The 23,899-nt window shown below is 47.9% G+C and overlaps 1 protein-coding gene across 1 annotated transcript in view; it reads left to right on the top strand.

Moving 5' to 3' along the window:
• CTPS2 (CTP synthase 2) overlaps positions 1–23,899 on the top strand; it is a 113,486-nt gene that overhangs the window by 29,732 nt on the left and 59,855 nt on the right. The window contains exons 6-14 of the mRNA XM_040997562.1: positions 4,583–4,699; positions 4,844–4,927; positions 5,727–5,807; positions 7,661–7,812; positions 12,016–12,148; positions 14,903–14,991; positions 16,358–16,452; positions 18,536–18,598; positions 18,703–18,746. Coding sequence (XP_040853496.1) covers positions 4,583–4,699; positions 4,844–4,927; positions 5,727–5,807; positions 7,661–7,812; positions 12,016–12,148; positions 14,903–14,991; positions 16,358–16,452; positions 18,536–18,598; positions 18,703–18,746 — 858 coding nt within the window. The remainder of the gene's footprint in view (positions 1–4,582; positions 4,700–4,843; positions 4,928–5,726; positions 5,808–7,660; positions 7,813–12,015; positions 12,149–14,902; positions 14,992–16,357; positions 16,453–18,535; positions 18,599–18,702; positions 18,747–23,899) is intronic.

The raw sequence follows: 23,899 nt of genomic DNA, 5'->3' as shown, positions 1-23,899 counted from the left end.
TCCATGGATGGCATCCTCTTGGGTTCGCTTCAGGTCGTGTGCAGCAGGTGGGTCCGCACAGCCCCTGTGTAGGCGCTGGAAGGGCTGTGCGAAGCCGGCTCGTCACGGGCAGTGTCTGGGAGCTGTTGGTTGATGTGCCCCCCGGGCCTCAGCTGCTCCTGCCAGTGGTGTGTGTGGGCATCATCCATTTTGGTTCCGGCCATCCAAAATCCTTGACTCCTGCCTTTAAAGAAACCACAATATTTTCTCCCTAAAAATAGAGACTCTTCATTAATGGGAAAAGCAGCTTTTCACATATGTTTGTTGCTGCTTCAAGCCTTCATCCAGTAGTCCTTCCGTATCTAAGGTAGGCAAAGGGGTGTTTGCAAAGCACTCCAGGAGACCTGGAGACTGGCCACGCCCCCGCCCCGCCCCCACGCGCTAGGCTCTCCTACACATACATACCTTAGGTAAATTTTTCTTCACAAATTAAAAGAGAGTAAGAAATTAACAAAAAATAGAACAATTAATAGTCAAGTTATTTACAATTTGAATTAGAATGAAAATTTTCATTAGGTGTTTTTTATTGGAAAGGCAGATTTACAGAGAGAAGGAGATATTGAAAGATCTTCCATCTGTTAGTTTATTCCCTAAGTGCAATGACTGGAGCTGAGCTGATCCGAAGCCAGGAACCAGGAGCCAGGAGCTTCCTCCGGGCCTCCCACGCAGGTGCAGGGTCCCAAGGCTTTAGGCCATCCTCCACTGCTTTCCTAGGTCATAAGCAGGGAGCTGGATGGGAAGTGGAGCTGCCGGGAAACAAACTGGTGCCCATTTGGGATGCAGGTGCTTGAAGGGGGAGGATTTGCCAATTGAGCCATCACGTTGAGCCCTCATTTTTATGGTGTGATTGAACATGAGTAACGTGAACCACGCGAAGCAAAACTGTTGATAAGGGAGTGGTGGGGCTTGATGATGTGAGAACAAATCAGTTTCTTAACACATTTGTAATACTGACCCAGAGGTGTGGGAACAGGACTGAGGGACTGCAGTACTACTGTTGGCCATATGGGGGCAGAAGGGGACAATGTTTAAAGTTGGCTTCCTTCCTGAATTCATTGTTGGCTCATAGCATTCCCATCAGAAAAGGAAGATGCTGTTCCCGACACGTAGCTTAGTTTAAGAGCGGCTTCTTCCCAGCTGCCCTGAAAAGGTCCCCCCATTAGATTCTGGCGCATTGCAGTTAGCACTTTTACCCCCAACCTTTCCCAACTGCTGATTGCGTGGAATACATTTTGCTTCTTACAGTTTCATAATGTTTCCTTCTTTTACAGAAGGATCATAATCTCTGCCTGTTCCATGCCCAGGGACCTTGAACTATACTAAAGTTAGTGGAGTTTCTTTCATGGCAAGGTGGTCCTGAGAACTGAGTACAGTGTTACTTTTGCTGTTTACTTTTCACACCGTGCCAGCTAGTCAGCGGGTAGTGGACTGTGCCCCTGGAGGACCCAAAGCCCCAGGGGCTCAGGCACAGAGGGCAGGTTCTAGGGACGCAGACAGATTGCATCGTCCTGCATGAGCAGCATCTGTAGGGCCAATCGCTGGCTGCATGTAGGAGTCTCCATTTGCTTTTGAGTAAAGCAGTGAGCCCCAGGGAGTGTCAGCGTGGGAGTGATGTTCTGAGTTTAAAGGCCACCGTGCCTGAGGGGGTCCCATGGCTTGGGCTTAGGAGGATGGGGAGGGTGAGAGCCAAGAGGATGCTTGGCCTGGGAGTCCCACCTCACCTGCAGTGGGCCTGCTCGGGACCTGTCCGCTTTGTGGGTCTGCCACAATCACTCAGCCCTGCCCTGTACCATGGGAGCAGCTGTAGATGCTGCTGGGTGAATGTGCATGGCAGTGTGACTGGAAGCGGATGGAAATGGCTCCCTAGGGGCCGGCAGTTGGTGCAGTGGTGGAGACACTGCCAGGGAGGTGTCCGGGTCCCAGAGCCAGGCCTGCAGCTTCAGGTCCTGCCACTACTCCTGAGTGCACCTGCCTGCTGATGCCAGTCTGGGAGGTAAGAGGTATGGCTCAAGTGCTCCTGGCTTGGCCTGGCCCACCCTGATTGCTACACGCACTCAGCTAGGGAAGCAGTAGAAGGCAGATCTTTGTCTCTATCTTTCAGATAAAAAGGAAATAAATAATATTTTTTAAAAGGATTTTTTGGAAAGGCAGGTTTACAGAGAGGAGAGACAGGAAGAAAGATCTTCCATCTGCTGATTCATTCCCCAGGTGGCTGTAACAGCCAGAGCTGAGCTAATCTGAAGCCAGGAGCCTGGAGCCTTCTCTGATTGTCCCATGTGGGTGCAGGGTCCCAAGGCTTTGGGCCGTCCTCGACTGCTTTCCCAGGCCACAGGCAGGGAGCTGGATGGGAAGTGGAGCAGCCAGGACTCAAAGTGGCACACATATGGGATGTGGGAGCTTGCAGATAGAAGACTTAGCTCGTGGAACTGCTGTGCCAACCTAAAATAAGTAATAATTGCAAGAAAGAACTGACCGTGCGTCGGAGTCTACTGGCCCTTGGTTTGGACGGCTGTCATTCTGGTAGCACGCAGTGATGCTATCCATGTGTATAGGGTGTGTGGCGCCCGAGAGCAGTGCGGCCTGGGTTGTGCAAGGAGGAGGGAGGGCAGAGCTTGCAGGCGACAGCGCTTCAGTTTGGGATGCTTCAGGTTCGAGTAACTAATGATTAGCCAAGATGTCGAGGACTTGGGGTTCCAGTGCTCAGTAAGCCCCTGTAGGCGAGGGTGGTGTGAGGAGTAGATCTGGGGTGAGAGGGGTAAGCCGGAACCGACCTCTTCTTCTCTAACAACACATCATTCCACTCTCAGGTCAAATTTCACTTGTTTACATAAAAGAGAGAATCTTGCATTCGCTGGTTCACTTCCCAGATGGCTGCAATTGCCAGGACTGGGCCCGGCTGAAGCCAGGAGTTTCTTCTGGGTCTCCCACATGAGTGCAGGTCTCTGGGTTTAGGCCTGCCAGCAGGCCCCAAGGTCACCGAGGGTGAGGCAGATGGTGGCCTTCGGCTGCAAGGACCACCGGAGACAAGCTGGTGAGGAATGTGCGTTTTATTACTCACAGGTTACAGGTTTTAAAGGGTAAGGAAGGGGAGGGCAGGAGGGAGCCTTCCGGCAGACCCCTTGCCCACCAAAGATGCTGTAATTGGCTGTATGACAGTTCTATCTCCCTAGATCTTCCTGCATGTCAGAGGTCATGTTCAGGTTTACTCCCCTTGACCTCATAGCCATGTTGGAAGTCACATTCCATGTGTAGGCCTGAAGGCTGTGCCTCAGGTCATGGGGAAGGTTAGGCTTAAGCCATGCCCTCCAGGTAGCAAGGCAGAGGTCTGGGGTGATCGCCCACGTGCCCAACCACTTGAACCATTCTCTGCTTTCCCAGACCATGAGCAGAGATATGGATCAGAAGTGGATCAGCCAGGACTGAAGCAGGTGCCCCTGTGGGATGCCCACAGCAGCTTAACCTACTATGCCACAATGGTAGCTCTGTTTTACTGTTCTCCTGGATGAAGTCACAACTGGCTAGGAGTGCTGTCTGTTGAGTTCTTTCCAGAATCTCAGAGTGTTGAGCATATAGTTATCCACGTCATGGTATTTAAGCATTTAAATATGGTGAGGATGAATGGGTTAAGGTTATTTTTTCTTAGGATAAAACACTTTACTGGGAGTACATTGTAAATTAAGTTGACATTTACCGGAGGATTACCGAATCATGGAGTTTTGGATACTATTTGTCTCAGAAAGCCAGCATATTTTAATAATGGTGATTTAGTTCTAGTAATACCAATATTGCCAGCAGGCTGTTTAAATACATGTAGGTACGTGTACAGTGTGTGTACGTGAGAGCAGAGAGAGGCAGGGAATGGGCGAATACTCACTGTTTAGATCCAACCTGAGTAAGGGAGCTTTCGCCTTTTCACATTCTCACTGGGCTTGTTTGCCTTCCAACTCTGACCACTGGTTGAAGCTAGCTTCTGTTGTTCCCGAAGCGCATACAGCAGCGGGGCTGGGCTCGGGCTAGGCAGGAGGCAGAGCCCCTTGTGGCTCCCCAGCTGGGCGGCAGGCTGCTGGCTGAGCACAGGCGCTCACTGAGCGTGGGCTCTGGGCAAGGGTTAGCCTGTGGCCGTGTCCCGGACCTGCCCCTTTTCTGCTTCTCTCAGTTTCCAGTCACCATTTTCTCTTTCCCTTCTTTCATCTCCCTCTGAAATGTACAATATTTGCTGTTTTCATTTTTTATCTTCCATTTCATTTTTAATTTTATGATACAATTCCATAGGCTCTGGCATTTCCCTTACCTTCTCCCCAAATTCCTTCCCCTCAACTGATTTCCCCCATGTTATTCAACTGCATTGAAGTTTTAATTTGTAGATCACAAATTTCACCTATTTTCAGTGTGTAATTCATTGATTTGGAGCTGTCTGTGCACTCCTGCTCCTGTGCAATCACCAGTCTTCAGTTCTTATGGTGCTTGCTGCATCAAGGACTTTTCTGTCTGTGTACTCTGGAGGATGGCTGGTCATTTGCATGTTTTTGCTCTCCACCGGCAGCTGGGAGGCACCATTGGAGACATTGAAGGAATGCCATTCGTGGAAGCATTCAGACAGTTCCAGTTTAAAGCAAAAAGGGAGAACTTCTGTACCATTCACGTCAGCCTTGTCCCACAGGTGAGTGGGGAGTGAGTGTGGGAATGGTGACTTTGTGACATTTGCCTGTGATGCTCTGTGTGCTCCTTTTGGAACCTGGGGGGCCACAGGCTAGCCAGAGAATCTGGCTGGCCATTGTACTGAAAGAGACCCTTTGCTTTTCAGCCCAGTGCTACCGGAGAACAAAAAACCAAACCCACCCAGATCAGTGTCCGTGCGCTGAGGGGGCTCGGCCTGTCTCCCGATCTGGTGAGTTCAACTGCGCAGGCAAGTTCGTCTCCAAGGTCTCTTGGCCGTGGAACTTCCTTTGTTGATCTGTGGCATTGTTGGGTTTCTTTGTGGCTCTTATGTGGGTCGTTTGACAATGGGCCTTCTGTGTCTGGGAGCCAGTGAAGGCTCACCCGGATCCCAGGTGTCACATCAATTGGCCATCTTGTCTTCTCCAGGCTCTCCCGGGACCGGCTCCGTTGACAGCGGGGCAAGCGTGGGCTCCTGTCATTTTTCTGGTTCTGGATTCTTTAGAGTGAAGATGCAACCTCGGGACTTTCCTGTGGTCCTGCTAGGGTGGGCTGTCCCTGCTCTCTTTTTTTTGTCTAAATGGTTATGTCCCTCACAGCATGTTCTCCACCTGTTGCCAACTGCTAGATCAGGAGTCGGCTGCCTGTTTCTTGGCACACCGTCGCACCCGTGTGTTTGTCTGTAGCTGCTTTCACACTGTCATGGCACTGTCAGCCATCAGGGCAGTGACTGCATGACTTGCAAACTTGAACTGTTTCCACTCGGCCTTCTAGAGAAACTTTTTGTTGACCTCGTTGTAGTGCTTTTCTTGTGTTTACTGAAGTGACACTTGTTTGCTTGCCTGCTCACCAAAGACATCTTGCCCTTTGCATTCCTACTGATAGTTTGAGTTTGATCAGACTTGCTCAGCCCAATTTCTGAGAGTCCGTGGAATGCCCAGCGTGAATGAGCACGTACTCTGGCATCCTGCAAGTGAACAGCCACTTAGCCGCCGCTCCTGCTCGCTGACCATGTGAAACTGCCTTTGCAGATCATCTGCCGCAGTTCGACGCCCATAGAGATGCCCGTCAAGGAGAAGATTTCCATGTTTTGTCACGTGAAGCCTGAACAGGTTGGTGCCATCTTCAGTGGCAGACTTTATTATTTTGCAAGCACTTGTGTGCTGCTGCCTGTTCCTTCTGGCTGCTGCATCACCGCGTGAGGCCCCACAGCTCCCCCGCCACCAGGTAAACAGTCGGAGGCTGCACTCTGAATAGGACACCTGCTTCTTCGTGTGACCACTCTGTGTTAAAAGGATAACACCAGGCTGCGGTGTCATCCCCAGAGAGAGCCATGTGAAGCCCATTAGTATCTCTTTCTTTAAAATATATATATTTATGGATTTACATGAAAGACAGAGTTACAGAGAGAGAAAACAGGAGTTCCTCCAATTGCTGGTTCACTCTCTAAATGGCTGCAATGTCCTGGAACAGAGCCAGGCTGAAGTCAGTGTCTGGAACTCCAACTAGGTCTCACATGGTGGTAGAGGCCCAAGCACTTGGGCCACGCTCTGCTACTTTCCCAGGTGTAATAGCAGGAAGCTGGATTAGAAGTGGAGCAGCTGGGATGTGAATCCTGTGCGATGCTGTACTTCAGGCTGAACCAATCCAAAGCCAGGAGCCAGGAGCTTCTTCCAGGTCTCCCGTGTGGGTGCAGGGACCCAAATCCTTGAGCCATCCTCAACTGCTTTCCCACTGCTGGGTGAGAACTGGAGCAGCTGGGATAGGAACTGTTGCTCATGGGGTGTTGGCACTGCAAGGTGAAGGATTAGTTAGTTGAGTATTCATGCTGGTCTCCATTGTTTTTTTTTTTTTAAATAGGAGGAGGAGCCTAAAACTGGCTCTCCCAGCAGTGTTTTTTTTTTTTTTTTTTTTTTAGATTTATTTATTTTTATTGGAAAGTCAGATATACAGAGAGGAGGAGAGACAGAGAGGAAGATCTTCCGTCTGATGATTCACTCCCCAAGTGAGCACAATAGCCGGTGCTGCGCCGATTCAAAGCCAGGACACAGGCAGGGAGCTGGATGGGAAGTGGAGCTGCCGGGATTAGAACCGGTGCCCATATGGGATCCCGGGGTGTTCAAGGCGAGGACTTTAGCCACTAGACCACGCCACCAGGCCCTTCTTTTTTTTTTTTTGAACAGATAATCTACCACTGTCTTTTGAGAATTTTTAAATAAATATCTTTTGTTTCATTTTAGTTTATTTTGTTTTGGAAAGTCAGATATACAGAGAGGAGCATCTTCTGTCTACTGATTCACTCCCCAAGTGGCTGCAACGGCCAGAACTGAGCTGATCCAAAGCTAAGAGCCTGGAGCCCGGAGCCCAGAGCCCAAAGCTTCTTCTTGATTTCCTACACGGGTGCAGGGTCCCAAGGCTGTGGGCTGTCCTTGATTGCTTTCTCAGGCCATAGGCAGGGAGCTAATTGGGAGATGGGGCCGGTGGAATATGAACTGGTGCTCATATGGGATCCTAGCACATGCAAGGTGAGGACTTTAGCTACTAGGCTACCGCATAGGGCCCCAGGAATTTTTTTAAAAAGATTTATTTATTTCTATTGGAAAGACAAGGTTATAGAAAAGATAGAAAAAGATTTTCCATCCACTAGTTAACTCCCCAGCTGGCCACAGTGCCACGAGCTGAGCTCATTTGGAGCCAGGAGCCTCTTCCTGGTCTCCCACGTGGGTGCAGTGTCCCAAGGCTTTGGGCTGTCCTCAACTGCTTTCCCAGGCCACAAGCAGGGAGCTGGATGGGAAGTAGAGCTGCCAGGACAGGAACCAGCACCCATATGGGATCCTGGTGCTTATAGGTGGAGGATTGGCCAACGGCGCCATTGCACTGAGCCCTCCTGAGATGCTTTCATTGTTGAGTGGTAGTTGGGTCAGGTCAATGCAGTAAAAAGTGATATTTTCTCATCACTGATCAGGTCATCTGTATCCATGATGTTTCTTCTACATACCGAGTGCCTATGCTGCTAGAGGGACAAGGCGTCATTAAGTATTTTAAAGAGCGATTGAGCCTGCCTATTGGTGATTCTGAAACTCATTTGCTTTTCAAGTGGAGAAACATGGCTGACAGGTATGTACTGCAATGACTTCAGTACTTCTCGGGCTTGGGGGTGGGACTAAGACTACTTTACTAAGGATGTCACGCTGTGCATGTGCATGTTCTGTTTTTGGTGCATCCAAAGCCACATCACATTGTTATGGTGCTTTTGTGTATTCTTTAGAGACATCCGGAGTCCTTGATTTCGCTGTCCGTACACCGTATTGGAGGAATTTGGGTTCTGGAAGACTTTGAAAAAACATGTATAGATATTTAAATATGTAGAGATTTATTTCTTAGTTTCTGAAGGTTTTTTCTTTAAACATTTCTTTATTTTATTTGAAAGGCAAATTTACAGAGAGGGAAAGATCTTCTGTCCTGCTGGTTCACTGTCCAAACGGCTGCAACTGTCAGAGCTGAGCCGATTTGATGCCAGGAACTTCTTCTGGGTCTCCTGCATGGATATGGTCCATTCTCTATTGCTTTCCTAGGGTGTATGCAGGAGCTGGAATGGAGGCAGAGCAGCTGGGACATGAATTGGTGGCCACATGGGATACTGTCACTTGAAGGTGGAGGATTAGCCTGGCGAGCCATGCTGCTAACTCCAATTTCTGAATGTTTTGAATAGTTTTAAAAGCTGTAGGTGTTTCTTTTTTTGTCGTGTTTGTTTTTAACATTGGCTAAATATCCTTAAAAACAAAACAAAACCAAACCCTCCTTTTGAATGGGAAATGTCAGCTGTGCTGTTGTTGTCTCATTTTGTTCTTGTTAGCGTTTCAGCATCTTTTTTTTACAACTCCCAGCTGACTGCCTGAACTCAGACGGTTTGTCAGCTGGTCGGCACGCAGACCTCTGTCACCCACTTTCTTTCTGAAGCTTGGCTGAGGCGCAGGCTTCCCCACAGTGTCCGCCTCATGTGGCTGAGGTCACAGGTGGGGGGGTTAGGGATGTGGAGTCAGACTTTGGCTCTGTGGCTTAGAGCCTTGTGGCTGTGGGCAGATGACTGCACCTCACTGGGCCTCTTCTGCCAGCTGGCGGGAGCAGGAGGTGAGCAGCACCTGCCTTGTCATTAGGATGACCAGATGCAGACGGCCGCCACAGTAGTTAAGGTATTCGGGGTGCCGGGCTCTGTCTTGCGGGAGATGACTCATTGGCCTGGCGCTTGGCACACTCTCGCCCTCTCACCTGGACTTGGGTGAGCGGGGTCAGGCACACAGGCAGGTGGCTGAATGGGGGTGTTCCCAGGGAGTGAGGACAGCTTGAAGCACCTGCCCTGCCCTCAGGAACAATTAAGGGATCAGTCGCTTGTAGCAATTGTCTTGTTAGCTTGGGATGGATGCTGTAGAAGCACCGGAAGTTTTCATATTGTAACTTTTTTTTTAATTTGAAAGAAGGCTAAATAAATGATGCTTCAAGTCTGTTGGGTGTTGCTGTAAAAAATATACCAGAGGATGGGTACTTGTAAAAAGAGGTTTCTTTGCCTCACAGTGGCCTGAGACCTCGGGAGTCTGGCTTCGGACCCTTGCTGTTTCACAGCCTGAAGGTGGCACAGCAAGGAAATGGGCACTTGTGCTAACAAGCAAGCAGCTGAGCAGATAGGCTTACTTTGTTTCCCACGCTCATGGAACTGATCCACTTCCAGGAGACTGCGCTACTTCCCGCAGGAGGCCAGAGCCCCATGACCTCAGTCTCTTCAGTGGTCCCAGCGCTAATGGTTCCCATCAACTCAACACCCAGGTTCCCACCCTGGTGACCCTGGTGACCTGGTGATCCTGGGAAGCAGGCATTTGGCACGTGATCCTTTGGTGGACAGGCCACATTCAAGCTGCAGCATTCTGTATTCACTTGTGCTTTTCTATACCATCCTGAAGGGCCAGGGGCCCAGTGTGGTAACCTAGTGGCTAAAGTCCTCACTTTGCATGAGCCAGGATTCCATATGGGCGTTTGTTTGTATCCTGGCTACTCTCCTTCCCTTCTAACTCCCTGCTTGTGGCCTGGGAAAGCAGTAGAGAATGTCCCAAAGCCTTGAAACTCTGTACCCATGTGGGAGACCGGGAAGAAGCTCCTGGGTCTTTAAGTTTGGATCAGCTCAGCTCCAGCCATTGGTGCCATTTGGGAAGTGAACCAGTGAATATGTCTCCTTCTCTCTGTAAATCTGCCTTTCCAATAAAAATAAATAAACCTTTTAAAATAACAGTGAAGGTGTTGGCAGGTTTGGTTCCTTACAGAAGTTCTGCAGGAACATGTTTCGGTTGGGACTTGAGCCAACTATCAGCCATCCTTGGCTTATGGCTTTACGGCTTGTAGCTCCGGCTTCTGCCTCTTCTTCATTATCACCTGCTCCTTGCATTTCTTACCAGTCCTTCATTCATTCATTGATCCATTCATTCATATTCCGCCCCCCTCTCTTTCTCAAGGATGTCTGCCATTGGATTTAGGGCCCATCCCAATCCAAGATGACTCCATAGGGAGACCCTTTTATTAATTGCAGCAGCAAATACTCCAACAAAGTCACTTTCACACTTTCTGGGGGCCATGGTGTTTTTTGGAGGGTAGCCATTCAATTCAGTGTAGTCTTCAGGCAAGGCAGGTGCTGTGCATGGGGTCTACAGCATGCTGCAGCGGTGGGCACGGCAGTGGTGCTGGGCATGTACCTTTTGGAGCAGCTGTCCCCACAGTGCATGCTCTCGGGAGAAAGGAGGCAGAACAAGGCCACAGAGCAGCCCGACTCTGGCTGCCAGAGCTGCTTGGAGCCAGGGCGTGTGGGCGCTGCCCAGCGACCTGGGGCCACAGTGAGACACCCCCTGCCCTGCCTGCTGTGGTAGGCTGCTGAGCAGACTCTACCTCCCCCTCACGCAGCAGATCACAGCAGTGGGGGAGTCCTGAATCGCATACACTGGGATGGCCAATGAGGAAGGGGAGGGCATCAAGGTGCTGCTTGGCTCCTCGGGGAAGAGCAGGTCAAGTGGGCAAGCCCAGGGATCCTTCTTGCACAGCATCCCGCCCCAGGTGTGACCCAGAGACTCACCTGTGCCACCCTCTGCTGCCTGAGGTGTGAGGGAGCCAGCCGAAGGAGGGTCCCTGTGGACAGGAGCACTGCCTCCTTCCGCGGTCCTCTCTGCAGAGCACAGAGAATGTCCTGAGGCCATAGGGCAGACCTGCTGCGCTTGGAGGAGCCTCATGTTGCCAGGAGCTATGGGCCTCAGCTCAGGCCGGGCCGCACCTGCACATTCTTATTGTCGCCACTTTTCAGCTCACTGCAGCTTGCTGTCCATCCCCTGTGACCCTCATGGACAGGTGGCAGGAGGTGTGGGTGGCTTTGGAGCTTCCAGCCCTAGGTAGGGAGGCGAGGCGCCGGCAGCTGTCTAGGTGCTGTCATCCCTGTCTTGCCGCTTCTGACTTAGCTTCTTCTGGCTTTGTCTCCTGTTGCACCTTTGAAGATGTGGAGATGAAAGAGGGGTGAGCCTTATCACAGCAGCATCTTTCCTAGGTATTCGGGAAAGAGCTTCAGTCCCTGAAATATCTTCAGTGCAAGGTGACATTTCTGTATGCTTAATATCAGACCAGATATTTGTCATGTTTCCTGCACAGATTTCCTGACCAAAGCAGCACTGCGTCTATGATGATGAGATGTAATCGAGTGTCTGCCGCAGAATGGAATTTTCTCATAAAAATGATCTAAATGGCTTGTAATATTTTAAACAGTTTTCTTCATACCATTCTTCAGGCATACTGTGAATAACCAGACTTTTGTGAGCCAGCTGGGAATGGTACAATTCTAAATGCAGACATTTGGAATGCGGTTTTTTTAATACAGTGTCACCTTACAAAGTTAATATGGGAGTGCTTCCTGTCGACAAGCAGAATGCATTTCCTTGTACAATGTCACCTTACAATCTAATTTATAAACAGCTCATTTTTATGAGATGGTGGGAGCAGTTTCAAGTTTCTTAGTTTTCAATGCTTTCAACTTTTTCTCTCGTTCCTCTCTCAGATTTGTAGCTGCTTGTTTATGCAAGCCGATGTTGGGATTTCGTAGGATTTCCGAAATCTGTTTGGTGGGCAGATTCTGGTTCTTTGTGGTGGGATGGGGGGATTTGCTTCCGGTTCAGCAAGGGGAGGGTTGTGTGTTCCTGAAGCGTAAGCACCTACGAGTTGTAGGTGGCTGCAGTATACTCTTTGTCATGGCCTACCCCGGCACCAGAGGTTAACCTTTGGGCTTGTCTTGCCCCACAGATATGACAAGTTGCAGAAGGCATGCACCATAGCCCTGGTTGGCAAATACACCAAGCTCAGGGACTGCTACTCCTCCGTGTTCAAAGCCCTGGAGCACTCGGCCTTGGCCATCAACCACAAGCTGAATCTGATGGTGAGTCTTGGGCACCTTGCTGGGTAAAGGCGTGTGCCACTGAGGCAGGGTGTGCTGGCGGTGTTGATGAGCGCCTCCCCCAGGACTGTTGCTTGTGCAGGAGGCTCACAGGGCACAGCAGATACTCACACTTATGGCTAAGATTTATTCCAGCCAACGGCTGCAAAGCAAATGCAGTGACGGGGAAAGCCACCGCAGGGGAAGGCTGGGAGTCCAGCTGCGCAGTTCCCAGAGCAGTGCCCTGGTCGTCTCCCTCAGTGGGGAGTAGTGAAAGCACGGCTCAGGGCTGCCTGCCACGGGTGCCCTCTGCAGACTCAACACCCAGGGTTCAGACCTGGGCTGCTCATGAAGATATCTGCTCCGTACCATGCCCCCAAATTCCAGGCTTCCAGAAGAAAGGCCAGTATTCAAGCACAAGTCATGTTGGTTTGCACGAACATGTCAGACACACTGACTGAGCCACTCCTATCCATTCCTGCAGTGGTAGGAAATTTCCTGAAGGTTAAGTTTCCCGATGTGGGCCAAGGGCTGGTCTTGTAAGCCAGCCTCGCCAAGGAGATCAGCCAGGCCTGCTGTATTAGCCTTTGCGCTGTTCAGGTTTAAGGTGTATTTCTCAATTTAGGCTTTGTGTATCAGGTAATATATATTGTACTTTGTGCTCTTTTATGTATATAGTATTTGCCTAGCAAGAAAATAATGGGACAGTTTTTCCCTTTGGCATTGAAATAGAATCCAAGATTTTTAAAAAACTTGTTTTTTTCATTTTTGGAAATAACTTTCATTTCTTCATTTTGAGAGAGAAATCAAGATCTTTCGTGTCTGCTGTTCCTCAGATGGCTGCAGTGGCTGAGACTGGGTCAGGCTGAGGCAGGAGCCAAGAACCCAATGCAGCTCTCCCATGCAGGGCTCAAGTGCTTGGGCCATTGGCTGTTGTCTCTCAGGGTGCACATTAGCAGAAACCCAGAACAGAACCACAAACCCAACACTCTCATATGGGATGCAGGAGGCCCAGGTAATAGCATAACTAATGTGCCAAACGCTGGTCCTGCAAACCATGTTTTTAAAATTAACAAGGGGCTGGTGCTGTGATGTAGTAGGTTAAACCTTTGCCTGTGGTGCCAGCATCCCATATGGGCACTTGTTTGAGTCCCAGTGGCTCCATTTCTGATCCAGCTCTCTGCTGTTGGCCTGGGAAGGCAGCAGTGCACCCGCATGGGAAACCGAGAAGAGGTTCCTGGCTCCTGGCTTTGGACTGGCCCAGCTCTGGTTGTTGTGTCCGTTTGGGAAGTAAACAATTGGATGTAAGACCTTTCTCTCTCTTTCCCTCTCTCTCTCTAATTCTGACTTTCAAGTAAAAAAAAACAATCTTTTTTTAAAAAAGTGAAAAAAAATTGAACAGGAGACCTTTTGTATTCATGGGCTCCACATGTGTGATTTCAACCTCAGCTGTAGCTGAAAATGTCCTGGAAGAAATGTGTCTGTACAGAGCATGTGCAGACTTTGCCTTGTCTTTGTATCATCACCAATACAATGGAGCAGCTATTTACATGGCACCTTCATTGTGTTGCATGCTGTAAGTATTTTTAGAAATAACAAGTACATAGAAGGGGGCAGGCATTTGTCTGTGTGGTTCACTGCCAGTTAAGATGCTCACAATTCCATCTCCTGGCTCCAACTGCTTGTATGTGCAGAAGCTGGTGACTCAAGTGGTTGGGTTTCTGCTGCCCATGTGGGAAAACTGGATTGAGTTTGTAGCTCTCAGCTTCAGTCTGAGCCCAGCTCCAGCTGTTGTGGACATTTGGGATGTGAAGCAGTGGATAGAAACTGTGTCTTGCAAAACCAGTGAAAAGCACAGGAAGATGTGCGGTGTGATCTCCGTGTAGGCAGCAGAAACGCTGCCTCTTGCGCCTCCAACTGCTGCTGTCACCCCAGGTGTGCATTGGCAGGAAGCTGCAGTAGGGCGCAGAGCTGAGTGCAGGCACTGGTTGTGCGCATGTCTCATACTGTGTCTCGGCTTGCCCCGCAGCTTAGCTTCTCACATGTCATCTCCCTGGAGAGAGCTTGCTCTGTGCTGCCCCCTTCCCTTCCTTGCAGTCTGGGACTGCGAATGAGACCCCTAAGCTGCTCCCATGCCACCCTTTTCTTTGCCCATCAGAGCTATGAGCACACTATTACCTGTGTATGTTGGTCTTTTTCATAATCTTCCTGAAAGATTATCAGACCCACAAGAAAGGGATTGCATTTTTCTTTTTTAAATTTTTTTAAAGATTTATTTTTATTTTTATTACAAAGTCAGATATATAGAGAGGAGGAGAGACAGAGAGGAAGATCTTCCGTCCAATGATTCACTCCCCAAGTGAGCACAACTGCCGGAGCTGTGCCGATCCAAAGCCAGGAACCAGGAACTTCCTCCAGGTCTCCCACACGGGTGCAGGATCCCAAAGCTTTGGGCCGTCCTCGACTGCTTTCCCAGGTCACAAGCAGGGAGCTGGATGAGAAGTGGAGCTGCCGGCATTAGAACCGTGCCCATATGGGATCCTGGCGCTTTCAATGCAATTACTTTAGCTGCTAGGCCACTGCACCGGGCCCAGTTAGCTTGGTTAAAAATTCAATAGGAGTATTTTCTAATATCACTTTCCACTCTAGGCTTTGCATGATGTTTGAATGTTCATGTCACAGTGTTAGATGGCACTACCACTTTCTAGTGTGTGTTTTTCATAAATGCCACTTTAATGTGTCGGATGCTTTTCTCAGTACATAGACTCCCTCGATCTGGAGCAGATCACCAAAGCCGAGGACCCAGTGAAGTTCCATGAAGCTTGGAAGAAGCTGTGCAAAGCTGAGTGAGTACTACGGACAGTCTACACCATTTTGGACAAAGCCAGGCTACTTTTTCCATAATTATTCCCATTTGGAGCAATTGATGATTGTTGTGCATCTTGAAAGGTAGTGTGGAAGACTTCAGGATTTGCAGGGTGTTGAGCCACAGGCTCATGCATTGCTGTGAAATGTGTGTGGTGCCACTGGTGGTAGATGCAGTGGAAATCATTATGATTGGGTGAGGGGATAAGGATGTTTGCGGATTTCAGGAAGAGATGCAGAGGCAACTATTGCCCATACAAAGTGAAAGTACAAGGATGAAACCTGCCTCTCTGGATTATATTTTCTTTTGCACATGGTTTGTCTGTAGGTTTCATTTTTAAAGGAATTGACAGAACTCTTGGGGGCAGCATTGTATTATGAGGGCAGTATGGCCCTGCTGGTTTTTCTGTTGAACTCTTATAGTTTGCTCTCTCTTTTTTGGAAATATTGTTGTTAAAAAAGGGAAAGATTTATTTATTCATTAAAAAGGTAGAGAGAGAGAGAGCAAGAAAGAAAGAAAAACGAAGGAAGGAAGGAAGGAAGGAAGGAAGAAAAAGGAAGGAAGGAAGAAAAAGGAAGGAAGGAAGGAAGCAAGGAAAGGGAAGAGAAAGAAAATCTTCGGTTTGTTTACTGGCCATATGACTGTAATGGCTGGGGCTAGGCCAGGCTGAAGCCAGGAGCCAGGCGTGTCTTCTGGGTCTCCCACATGGGTACAGGGTCCCAAGGCTTTGGGCCATCCTCCACTGCTTTCCCAGGCCACAGGCAGGGAACTGGATGGGAGATGGAGTAGCTGGGACATGAGCCAATGCCTAAATGGGATACTGGTGCTGCAGGTGGCAGCTTGACTGGCTATGCCACATCATTAGTCCCTCTATTTTACAACTGAGAATGTCTGCCTGTCTGCCTACAAGGCCTCTAAAGGGTCTCCAGCCTTGCACTTAGTTAGCAATTGAAAGCTGAGACTGCTTTGGCTATTTTCAGACTTTCTTATTAAATAAGAGATCTTAACATTTTTTTAGCAGTGCTTTGGAAGGAGCCTTAGCCTATATTCTTACTCAGATTCTTCTCTCGATGGTTTTCCTAACTGAATTGAGTTTCCCAGTTGCGATGCTCAACTGCCAGAGAAAATAGATCTCAAGGTCAGTTGTGAGAATTTGTCATGACTCTTTCATAGCACTGGAAGAATTTCCAAAAGGAAATTCCAGGAAATGAAGCTGTGTAGTTGTTCCCCAAAGGAGACTGCATGCCTTGGATTGGGATTCTGTAACTGTGGATGACTACAAACATAAATTTTAAAGATGAAAATAGTGAATGGTCAAACCTGCCTTCATCTTGTGTTGATTTCAGTGGTATTCTCGTGCCTGGAGGCTTTGGAACCAGAGGAACATTGGGAAAACTCCAGGCCATTTCTTTGGCAAGAGCAAAGAAGATTCCTTTTCTGGGTAAGCTGCATGTTTCTTGATGTTTCTAGAGCCTACCTATAGGGAATAAAATTTCATAACTGTTTATTATTATGAGATGGTAAGCTTAGGTTTGAATGTTCAAGCACCAAATAGTCTGTTGCAGGTATCAGCAAACTATATCCTACAGGTCAAATATGGCTCATATCCTGCTTTTATAGATTAAGTTTTATTAGAACATAGACAAATCAGTTTGTTTATGCAAGTTCTTCAAAAAGCTTATGGAAAATGCATATCATGTAAAGATGGCATGAATTTCTTTTCTTTTTTCTTTTTTTGCACCAAGATGAACTTATCTTTCAATTTTATTTTCCATGAACTTTCAGAAGTACCCTCATATTGTCAGACTGCTCCTGTAGTGTAACAGAGGAGACCTTCTGGTGTGCAAAGCTTAGTGTATGACCTTTTACAGAAAAATGTGTCCTTTTAGGAGTGCTTGTCACTATTCTGGCAAGTTCTGGGTAGCAAGAGGCTGAGAGATGGCTCTCCCTGCACCTGATCCTAGCCTGCTCCAATTCCTTTCCACCTGAAGCAGAGAACCATTCCAACAGAATGCCACAGTAGGCTTTCTGATCAGAAAAGGAGTGTTTCAGTTGAAACTTCCAGTTGATATTAGGAAAGACAGCACAGAAAGAGCATCCAAGGCCATGGGGACAGCTCCCAGAAAAGTTGGTGGAGCCCGGGCTCATGAATGCTCACCTCCAGGTTCTCAGCAGGGCACGTGGAGCAGTGAATGCAGCTGGAATGGGACCTGAGACGCTTCCGAAGGAGGCTCCACGTGCAGAGGCTGAGCTCTGCACTGTGCCCTGGACAAGCTGCTGCCTTGGTGAACCCAGTGCATGAGCTTTGCTGCCTTTCATTGGCGGTAGCTTTGTTTCCCCATTGCCTGCTCCTCGATTGACCTCCTAGACTCTGTCCTTTGGGGAGCCATGCCCCAAAGCCGAGAGTAATCACCCTGGTACATTGTTTGCTTTTCTGGGTCTGAGGTCATCTGGGCTACTGTTTTCTTTTGAAGTATGGTAGATAAGCATTGTGTCTATCTGAACTTGATAGAGTTTTCATTGTATAAGATAGCTTCAAGTCTTTAGCTTTCCCACTGTGTCTTCATTAAGAATTTGTTTATTTGATAGATAGTCTCTCTCTCTCTCTCTCTCTCTCTCTCTCTCACCCCCCTCACATACACTCCTACACACACACACACAGGAGACCAAGGATGGGGGAAGATCTTTCATCCTCTGGTTTGCACCTCAAGTGGCTGCAATGGCTGGGGATGGGCCAGGCTGAAGCCAAGAGGCAGGAACTTCATCTGGTTCATATTGGGGTCCAGCAGCCCAAGCATTTGGACAATTTTCTACTGATTTCCCAGGTGCGGTAACAGACAGCTTGGTTACAATCGGAGCCTGGACCCCTGAGCTGACACTCAGGCGGGATGCCGGCATCACAAATGGCAGTTTGACCCTTGGTGCCATGGTACTGGCTCCTTCAGTTATATTTTGTACTCTGTTATTGCTGTGGCCCAAACTCAAGCCATGGTAGATGTTCCAGCTTCCCTGGCTTTTTCCTGCAATGATGTCTGGGGGCTATTCTGCACATCAGCAGCAGGGTGCCTCTTAGATGCTAGCACCCTGGCCCACTAGAGACTGCCCTGAGGCCACGGGCAGCTGTAGGGGCACTGCAGGATCCCAGCCCAGGCACAGACCCTGTTAGGTTGGAGGGAAGCTCCTGGGAGAGAGAGGGGGCTCTGGGATGGCCCTGCAGCCCCCACACATTCCTCGGTTTGAGGTCAGACCTGGACAGTGGCAGATGTCTGTAGGACTCTTACCCCTTCTCTTTTCTGCTTGCATGTTCCTTCTCAGCTCCAGAATTCAGGCGCTGCTCAGCAGTCCAGCCACCCTCCCTGCCCCCTGCCAGGAAGCGTTTCAGGGCCAGGAGGACAGCCTAGGCCAAGCGTCGCTCTCTGAGATGTGTGTTGTGGGTGGAGGAGACAGACAACAAACAAATGGACAGAAATGGGAATAGCCACAGAATGCGCTCATTGGCTTTGTTTATGTGCTTTTGAAACTAGGAATTTGCCTTGGGATGCAACTAGCAGTGATTGAGTTTGCAAGAAACTGCCTCAACTTGAAAGGTAAGGGTGAGGTTTGCTAATACCCATGTGTTAAGGACAAAAATTATACTTAAGTTGTTTTTCCACAATATTGGTGAGCTGCTAACTCTTGTCTTAATCTTCAGATGCTGATTCCACTGAATTTGAGCCAAATGCCTCCGTGCCTTTGGTAAGTGGTTTGTGTATCTTCCTGGGCCCAGTCTTTGGCCTTTTCTTTGATTCTTGCATAAACTCATAAGAAGCTGTTTTTTCACGGTGTATTAGCTTATTTGGAAGTCAGAGTTCCAGAGGAGAGATATAGATACCAGTCTTGTACTTGCTGCTTCAGTCCCCAAGTGGCCACAGTGTCTCAGCTGGGCCAGGCTGAAGCCGGGAACCACAAGCTTCACCGGGATTTTCCATGTGGGTGGAGGGGTCTGAGCACTTGGGCCTGCATCTGCTGCTTTTATTAGCATGGAGCTGGATTGGAAATGGAGCAAATGGTTCTCAAAGCAGCACTCTTTTGGGATATTGCTGTTGAGGTGGCAGCTTAACTCACTGAATTCAAACGGTGGCCCCTATTATTTCTTTCCTTTACATCATCAAAGCGTTCTGCACTGTGTGTGGATTTACGGTTCTTATTTTTGTATGCTGCTCGGCTCTCAGTGGTCTACCTTGCCAGCTGCGCCTTGGAGCCAAGCACAGTCCTGGGCTGATTTCTTTTTGTGGGGGTTTTCAAGCTTAATGTTTAGGAAAACATTAAATTGGCTGTGACAACAATTTATAACAGCTCATATAAATGAACCAGCTGCCCTGTCTCTAGACGTGGTCCCAGTCTGTGTTTTCCACAGTGGTGGCCATCGATCTTTCTGAAACAGAAATGACAACTATTTTGCTGCTGATGCTCATCTTGTCACAGCTCCTTGCCTGCCGAGTGTTTCATCCAGGATTCTTGGCTGGGCCTCAGGGGTCGTTGTGCTGGCACCTGCTGCTCTGCTGATTCCTTCGGGGGCAGGTCCATGGCTGCCATGCTTGGTGTTTCCGACTTGGATACACGGGTGGTGCCCGAGAATCCCCATACCTGAGATGCTGCCCTCGTACAATCCCTGCCCACCCCTCCCCAGCATCTTAAAAAAGAAGTAATTTAATGAAGTAAAACCCAATAGCTTTCTATTCTTCCTGCAAAGCTTTTCTTGCCTTCTATTCTTTCACTGCCTGCTACATCCCTACTGTCCTGCTTTCCAGCTATTACAACATGTCCCTATTGAGAACCACTGAGTCAGAGAAACGTGGTTTCTATCCTCCCTCTCGCCCATTCCCTCTTCTCCCTTATGACAGCCGTGAATTGTTTTTTTCTCTTCTTGATTTGTATTTTCAGTTAGAAGTTACTTTTATTTGGATGGCAAAGAGAGAAAAAGAGTCCAAGTGCTTCCATTTGCTGGATCACTTCCTGAATCCCCATAAAAGCCAGAGCTAGGGTAGGCCAAGCCAGACGCTCACAACTCCAGCCAGGCTGCTTACGTGGGTGGCGGAGGTCCAAGTGCTTGAGTTCTTGCTGCTGCCTCTTCCTGTGGGCATTAGCAGAGGCTCAAGCACTTCAGCCGTCCTCTGTTGCCTTCCAAGGCCATTTGCAGGAAGCTGGATTAGAAGTAGAGGTGCCAGGAGCCTAATTAGCACTCTTGTATGGACTTTTGACATCACAAGTGGCATCTTAGTCCACTGCGCTATCATGCTAGTCTAGTCCCCTCTTTTCACTTTTCAAATGTGAGCAGCCTGTTTGTCTATTGTAGCACCGCTCCTTGGATTCTTGGCAGCATACTTTGTACATTTTCTCCGGTATTGTTTTTCCATGTAGCACCAAATGCTGGAGATCACTCCGAGGAAGGATCTAGAAAAATCCTTCACTCCTTTTTATAGCCTGCAATTCAAACTATAATGAACTCTAACTCCCCAGCCAGGTGGTACTTGGAAGTCATGTTCAGATGGCCTGGTGCCAGTGAAGAGTTTCTTACAGGATTTTAATATAAACATATTTCTTGACTAATAACTGAAATGGTTGTATTAGGAAAATGTGGCTTTTCTTTTTAACAATATAATTTGGGATGAGATGTGACTTTACCAGTAGGTGCCACTGTTAGATAGTGTTGACAAATTCTTGCATGACTTTTTAAATATTTGCTTTATAATTCTCACCTACTTGAAAGGTAGAAAGAGAGAGGCAGAGAGAGACAGAGATGTCTTCCATCTGTTGGTTCATTTCCCAAATGACCGCCCAGCCGGGGCCAGGCTGAGGCCAGGGGTCAGCAGCTGCATCTAGGTCTCCCATGTGGTGACAGGGGTTCGAACACTTGGGCCATGTTCCTCTACCTTTCCAGATAGATTAGCAGGAAGCCCGATCAGAAGCAGACTAGCCAGGACTTGATCCAGTGCTCTGATTGCCCATGTGCAGTGAAACCCACTGCAGAGCAGCACCTGCTTCTGATGACTATTTACTCTGTGTGTGTGCATACATTTAAAAACACCTTATACACAGGCTAGAGAAGTTACATGCTACAGAAAGCTATGTGACTACCTGTCACGTGCCCCTCTCCTTCACCTCAGCTCCCTTCCCAAAGTACTGTGTGTGTGCTCTTGCTGCCTATGCACACCCATGTATGGATGTAAAATACATGTGCCAGCCTGCTTGAAACACTGCTCCCACTTTGTTTTTTTGTGCTGAGCCCTCCACATTGTACACAGGGATCTCTCACACCCTTGCCCTGCTGTCTGCTGCTTGGATGCCTCATTATTTGTTTAGCTGCCCTTGTGTTTAGGTTGTACCCATTAGTTTGCTCCTGTAAATCATGCTGCCAATTAGTATCACATACATATATCCTTGTACCCACTCTTAAACACATCTGAAGGATAAATTTCTGAAAGGGGAAATGCTAAGCCAGAGGATGTGTGCATTTTACATTTTGATGGCTTTTACACACATAAGTGAGATGAGAACCATAAAACCTAATTGCTATTGAACATCTTTACGGCCTGCAATCAGTTTGTCAGAGAAAAATATCTGTAAGAGCCAGCATTTGTGCTGATGGTGAGGAGCCTTAGTAAAGGAAAAGGTGGAAGTGAAGGTGTCATTTGGCAGCAAACAGCACAGAGCCTAGGGAGCCACTTCACTTGAGCAAGTCATGTTTACTTAGTGGGTTCTGGTCACTGTGACCCTTCTAGTTACAAAGTGGCCAGCTTGGAAGCCAGGAACCTGCTGTCAGGGCATACTTGCTGCTCAAGGCTGCTTTGAGGGCCGTCCTGGCCCTCCTTGGGTAGTGTTCTGCTTGCTCATGAAGTCCGCAGAGATGCTAGTAGCTGGAAGAGTTCTAACAGGAGCTGTCTCCTATGCATGTCACAAGAGAAATTGTGTTTTACCTAAGGACTATGGCAGATGCTTTCTGAGGTTCAGGGTACTTGGAAGGCAGTGAATAGAGTTTCTTTTATTGTGTTATGTCTTTGCTTGATCTGCAAACTGTAATAAAAGGCTTGGGGGCCCATATATCAATCATGTGGCAGCTGCAGATGTCCTTGAATTTGAGTTCGGAGTCCCATCACGCTGGTTCCTCTGGACTAAAGCTCACATTTTCATGGACTTTCTATGTGGAATATATACACAGGAATAACAGTCTCAGACTTATCTATAGCCAGGGGGTTGCTTAATGTCATGCCTTTCTTTTATATTCTTGTAAAAGGCAACTTTAAAAAGAAATTGGAAACAGAGTCCGTGTTCCACCTTCGAAGCACATCAGTGCACGTTCCTGCTTGGTTGGTGGTTCTGCTAAGAGAAAGTGAGAACTTTGAAGCATTTTAACAAGATTCAAATGGATATTTGCAATCACCATATTTGACATTATTTTAATTTTAGTTATTTATCATAGGTGTGACTTCATTTATACCTTTTGATCCAGATATTTTCAAAGTTAAAATTAATTTTATGTCTGACAGTAATTTGTGTAATAGTCATTTATTGTTAAAAGTGACTTTAGGTGAAGGTAATTTGTGTTAAACATTAAGCCTAATGCATGCATTAGATTTTGCTGTTTTTTAGTTAAAGCCCTGTTTGAAGTATTTGCCTCTATTATTTTTCAACAACTTCCTACAGATTGTTGGATAAGAAATAGAGAGCCCACTTAGAGTTACTTTTTAGGGAGCACTTGAGGATTGGATTGCCTTCAGCTCGATGCAATAGTATTTCCCAGTGATTGAACATACACAAGTCATTTGGAGGTTAGTGCAGAACTAGCAACTTTTCCCTGGTAAAAGTAGTCATCATGAATTAAGCTGTTATAGGGGTGAAATGACCATTTCTGCTAGTGGCCTGGTGTGATCTTCACAGGCATGTTGGTATGTCTCCTGCACTGGTGCAGGGTCCCAAGGCTTTGGGCCATCCTTGACTGCTTTCCCAGGCCACAAGCAGGGAGCTGGATGGGAAGTGGAGCAGCCGGGATTAGAACCAGCACCTGTATGGGATGCCGATGCTTGGAGGTAGACAATTAGCCATTTGGGCTAATGTGCCAGCTCCTCAGAAACATTTTGAGGATGCCTTGTATGTGTGGTTTTAAAATTTTTTGATGCAAAAATGAACTGATCTTTAAATATTTATATATTTTTTTAATTTGAAAGCTAGAATCAAGAGAGAGAGACAGAGAATCTTCCATTCACTGGTTCATTCCCCAAATGGCCACAAAAACCAGAGTTGGACTGATCCAAAGCCAGGAACCCAGAGGCTCCTCCTGGTTTCCCACATGGGCACAGTGACCCAAAGGCCCTGAGCCATCCACTGCTTTCCCAGGCCACAAGCAGAGAGTTAGATGGGAAGTAGAACAGCTGGGACCTGAACCAGCACCCATATGGGATTCTGGCACTGCAGGTTCAGATTTAGCCTACAATGCCACAGTGCCAGACCCCATAAACATATCTTTAAATTCCACTTTCTGTGAGCTTTTTGATGTATCCTATACATGTAAAAAGAAAAACTTATGTTAGATGATGAATATATCAACCTGGTTGTGGTGATTTCTCAATATGTCAAGACATTACCCTGTATACCTTGAATATGATTTTTATTTGTGAATTATGAAATCATAAAGCTGGATAAGCTTCTCCCAGGTACAATGACCACTGCTTAACAGCTAGTGCATCTTTTTCTCATGCCCTTCTGCTGTAGCCAAGTCTACTTTTTTTTTAGTGCTTTCTCGCAAGACAGTAACAAGGAAAGAGAGTCTGTGGTGTGAGGGGGAACACAGAGAGATCTCCTTTGTGCTCAGTCATTCCTTAAATGCCCACAACAGGTAGGACTAGGCCAGG

The sequence above is a fragment of the Ochotona curzoniae genome, unplaced genomic scaffold (assembly GCF_017591425.1).
Source record: "Ochotona curzoniae isolate NIBS_2020 unplaced genomic scaffold, NIBS_Ocur_1.0 contig_1274, whole genome shotgun sequence".
NCBI classification, from domain to species: Eukaryota; Metazoa; Chordata; class Mammalia; order Lagomorpha; family Ochotonidae; genus Ochotona; species Ochotona curzoniae.
Note: the sequence above shows the minus strand (reverse complement) of the source record. Positions and strands in the feature narration are given on the sequence as shown.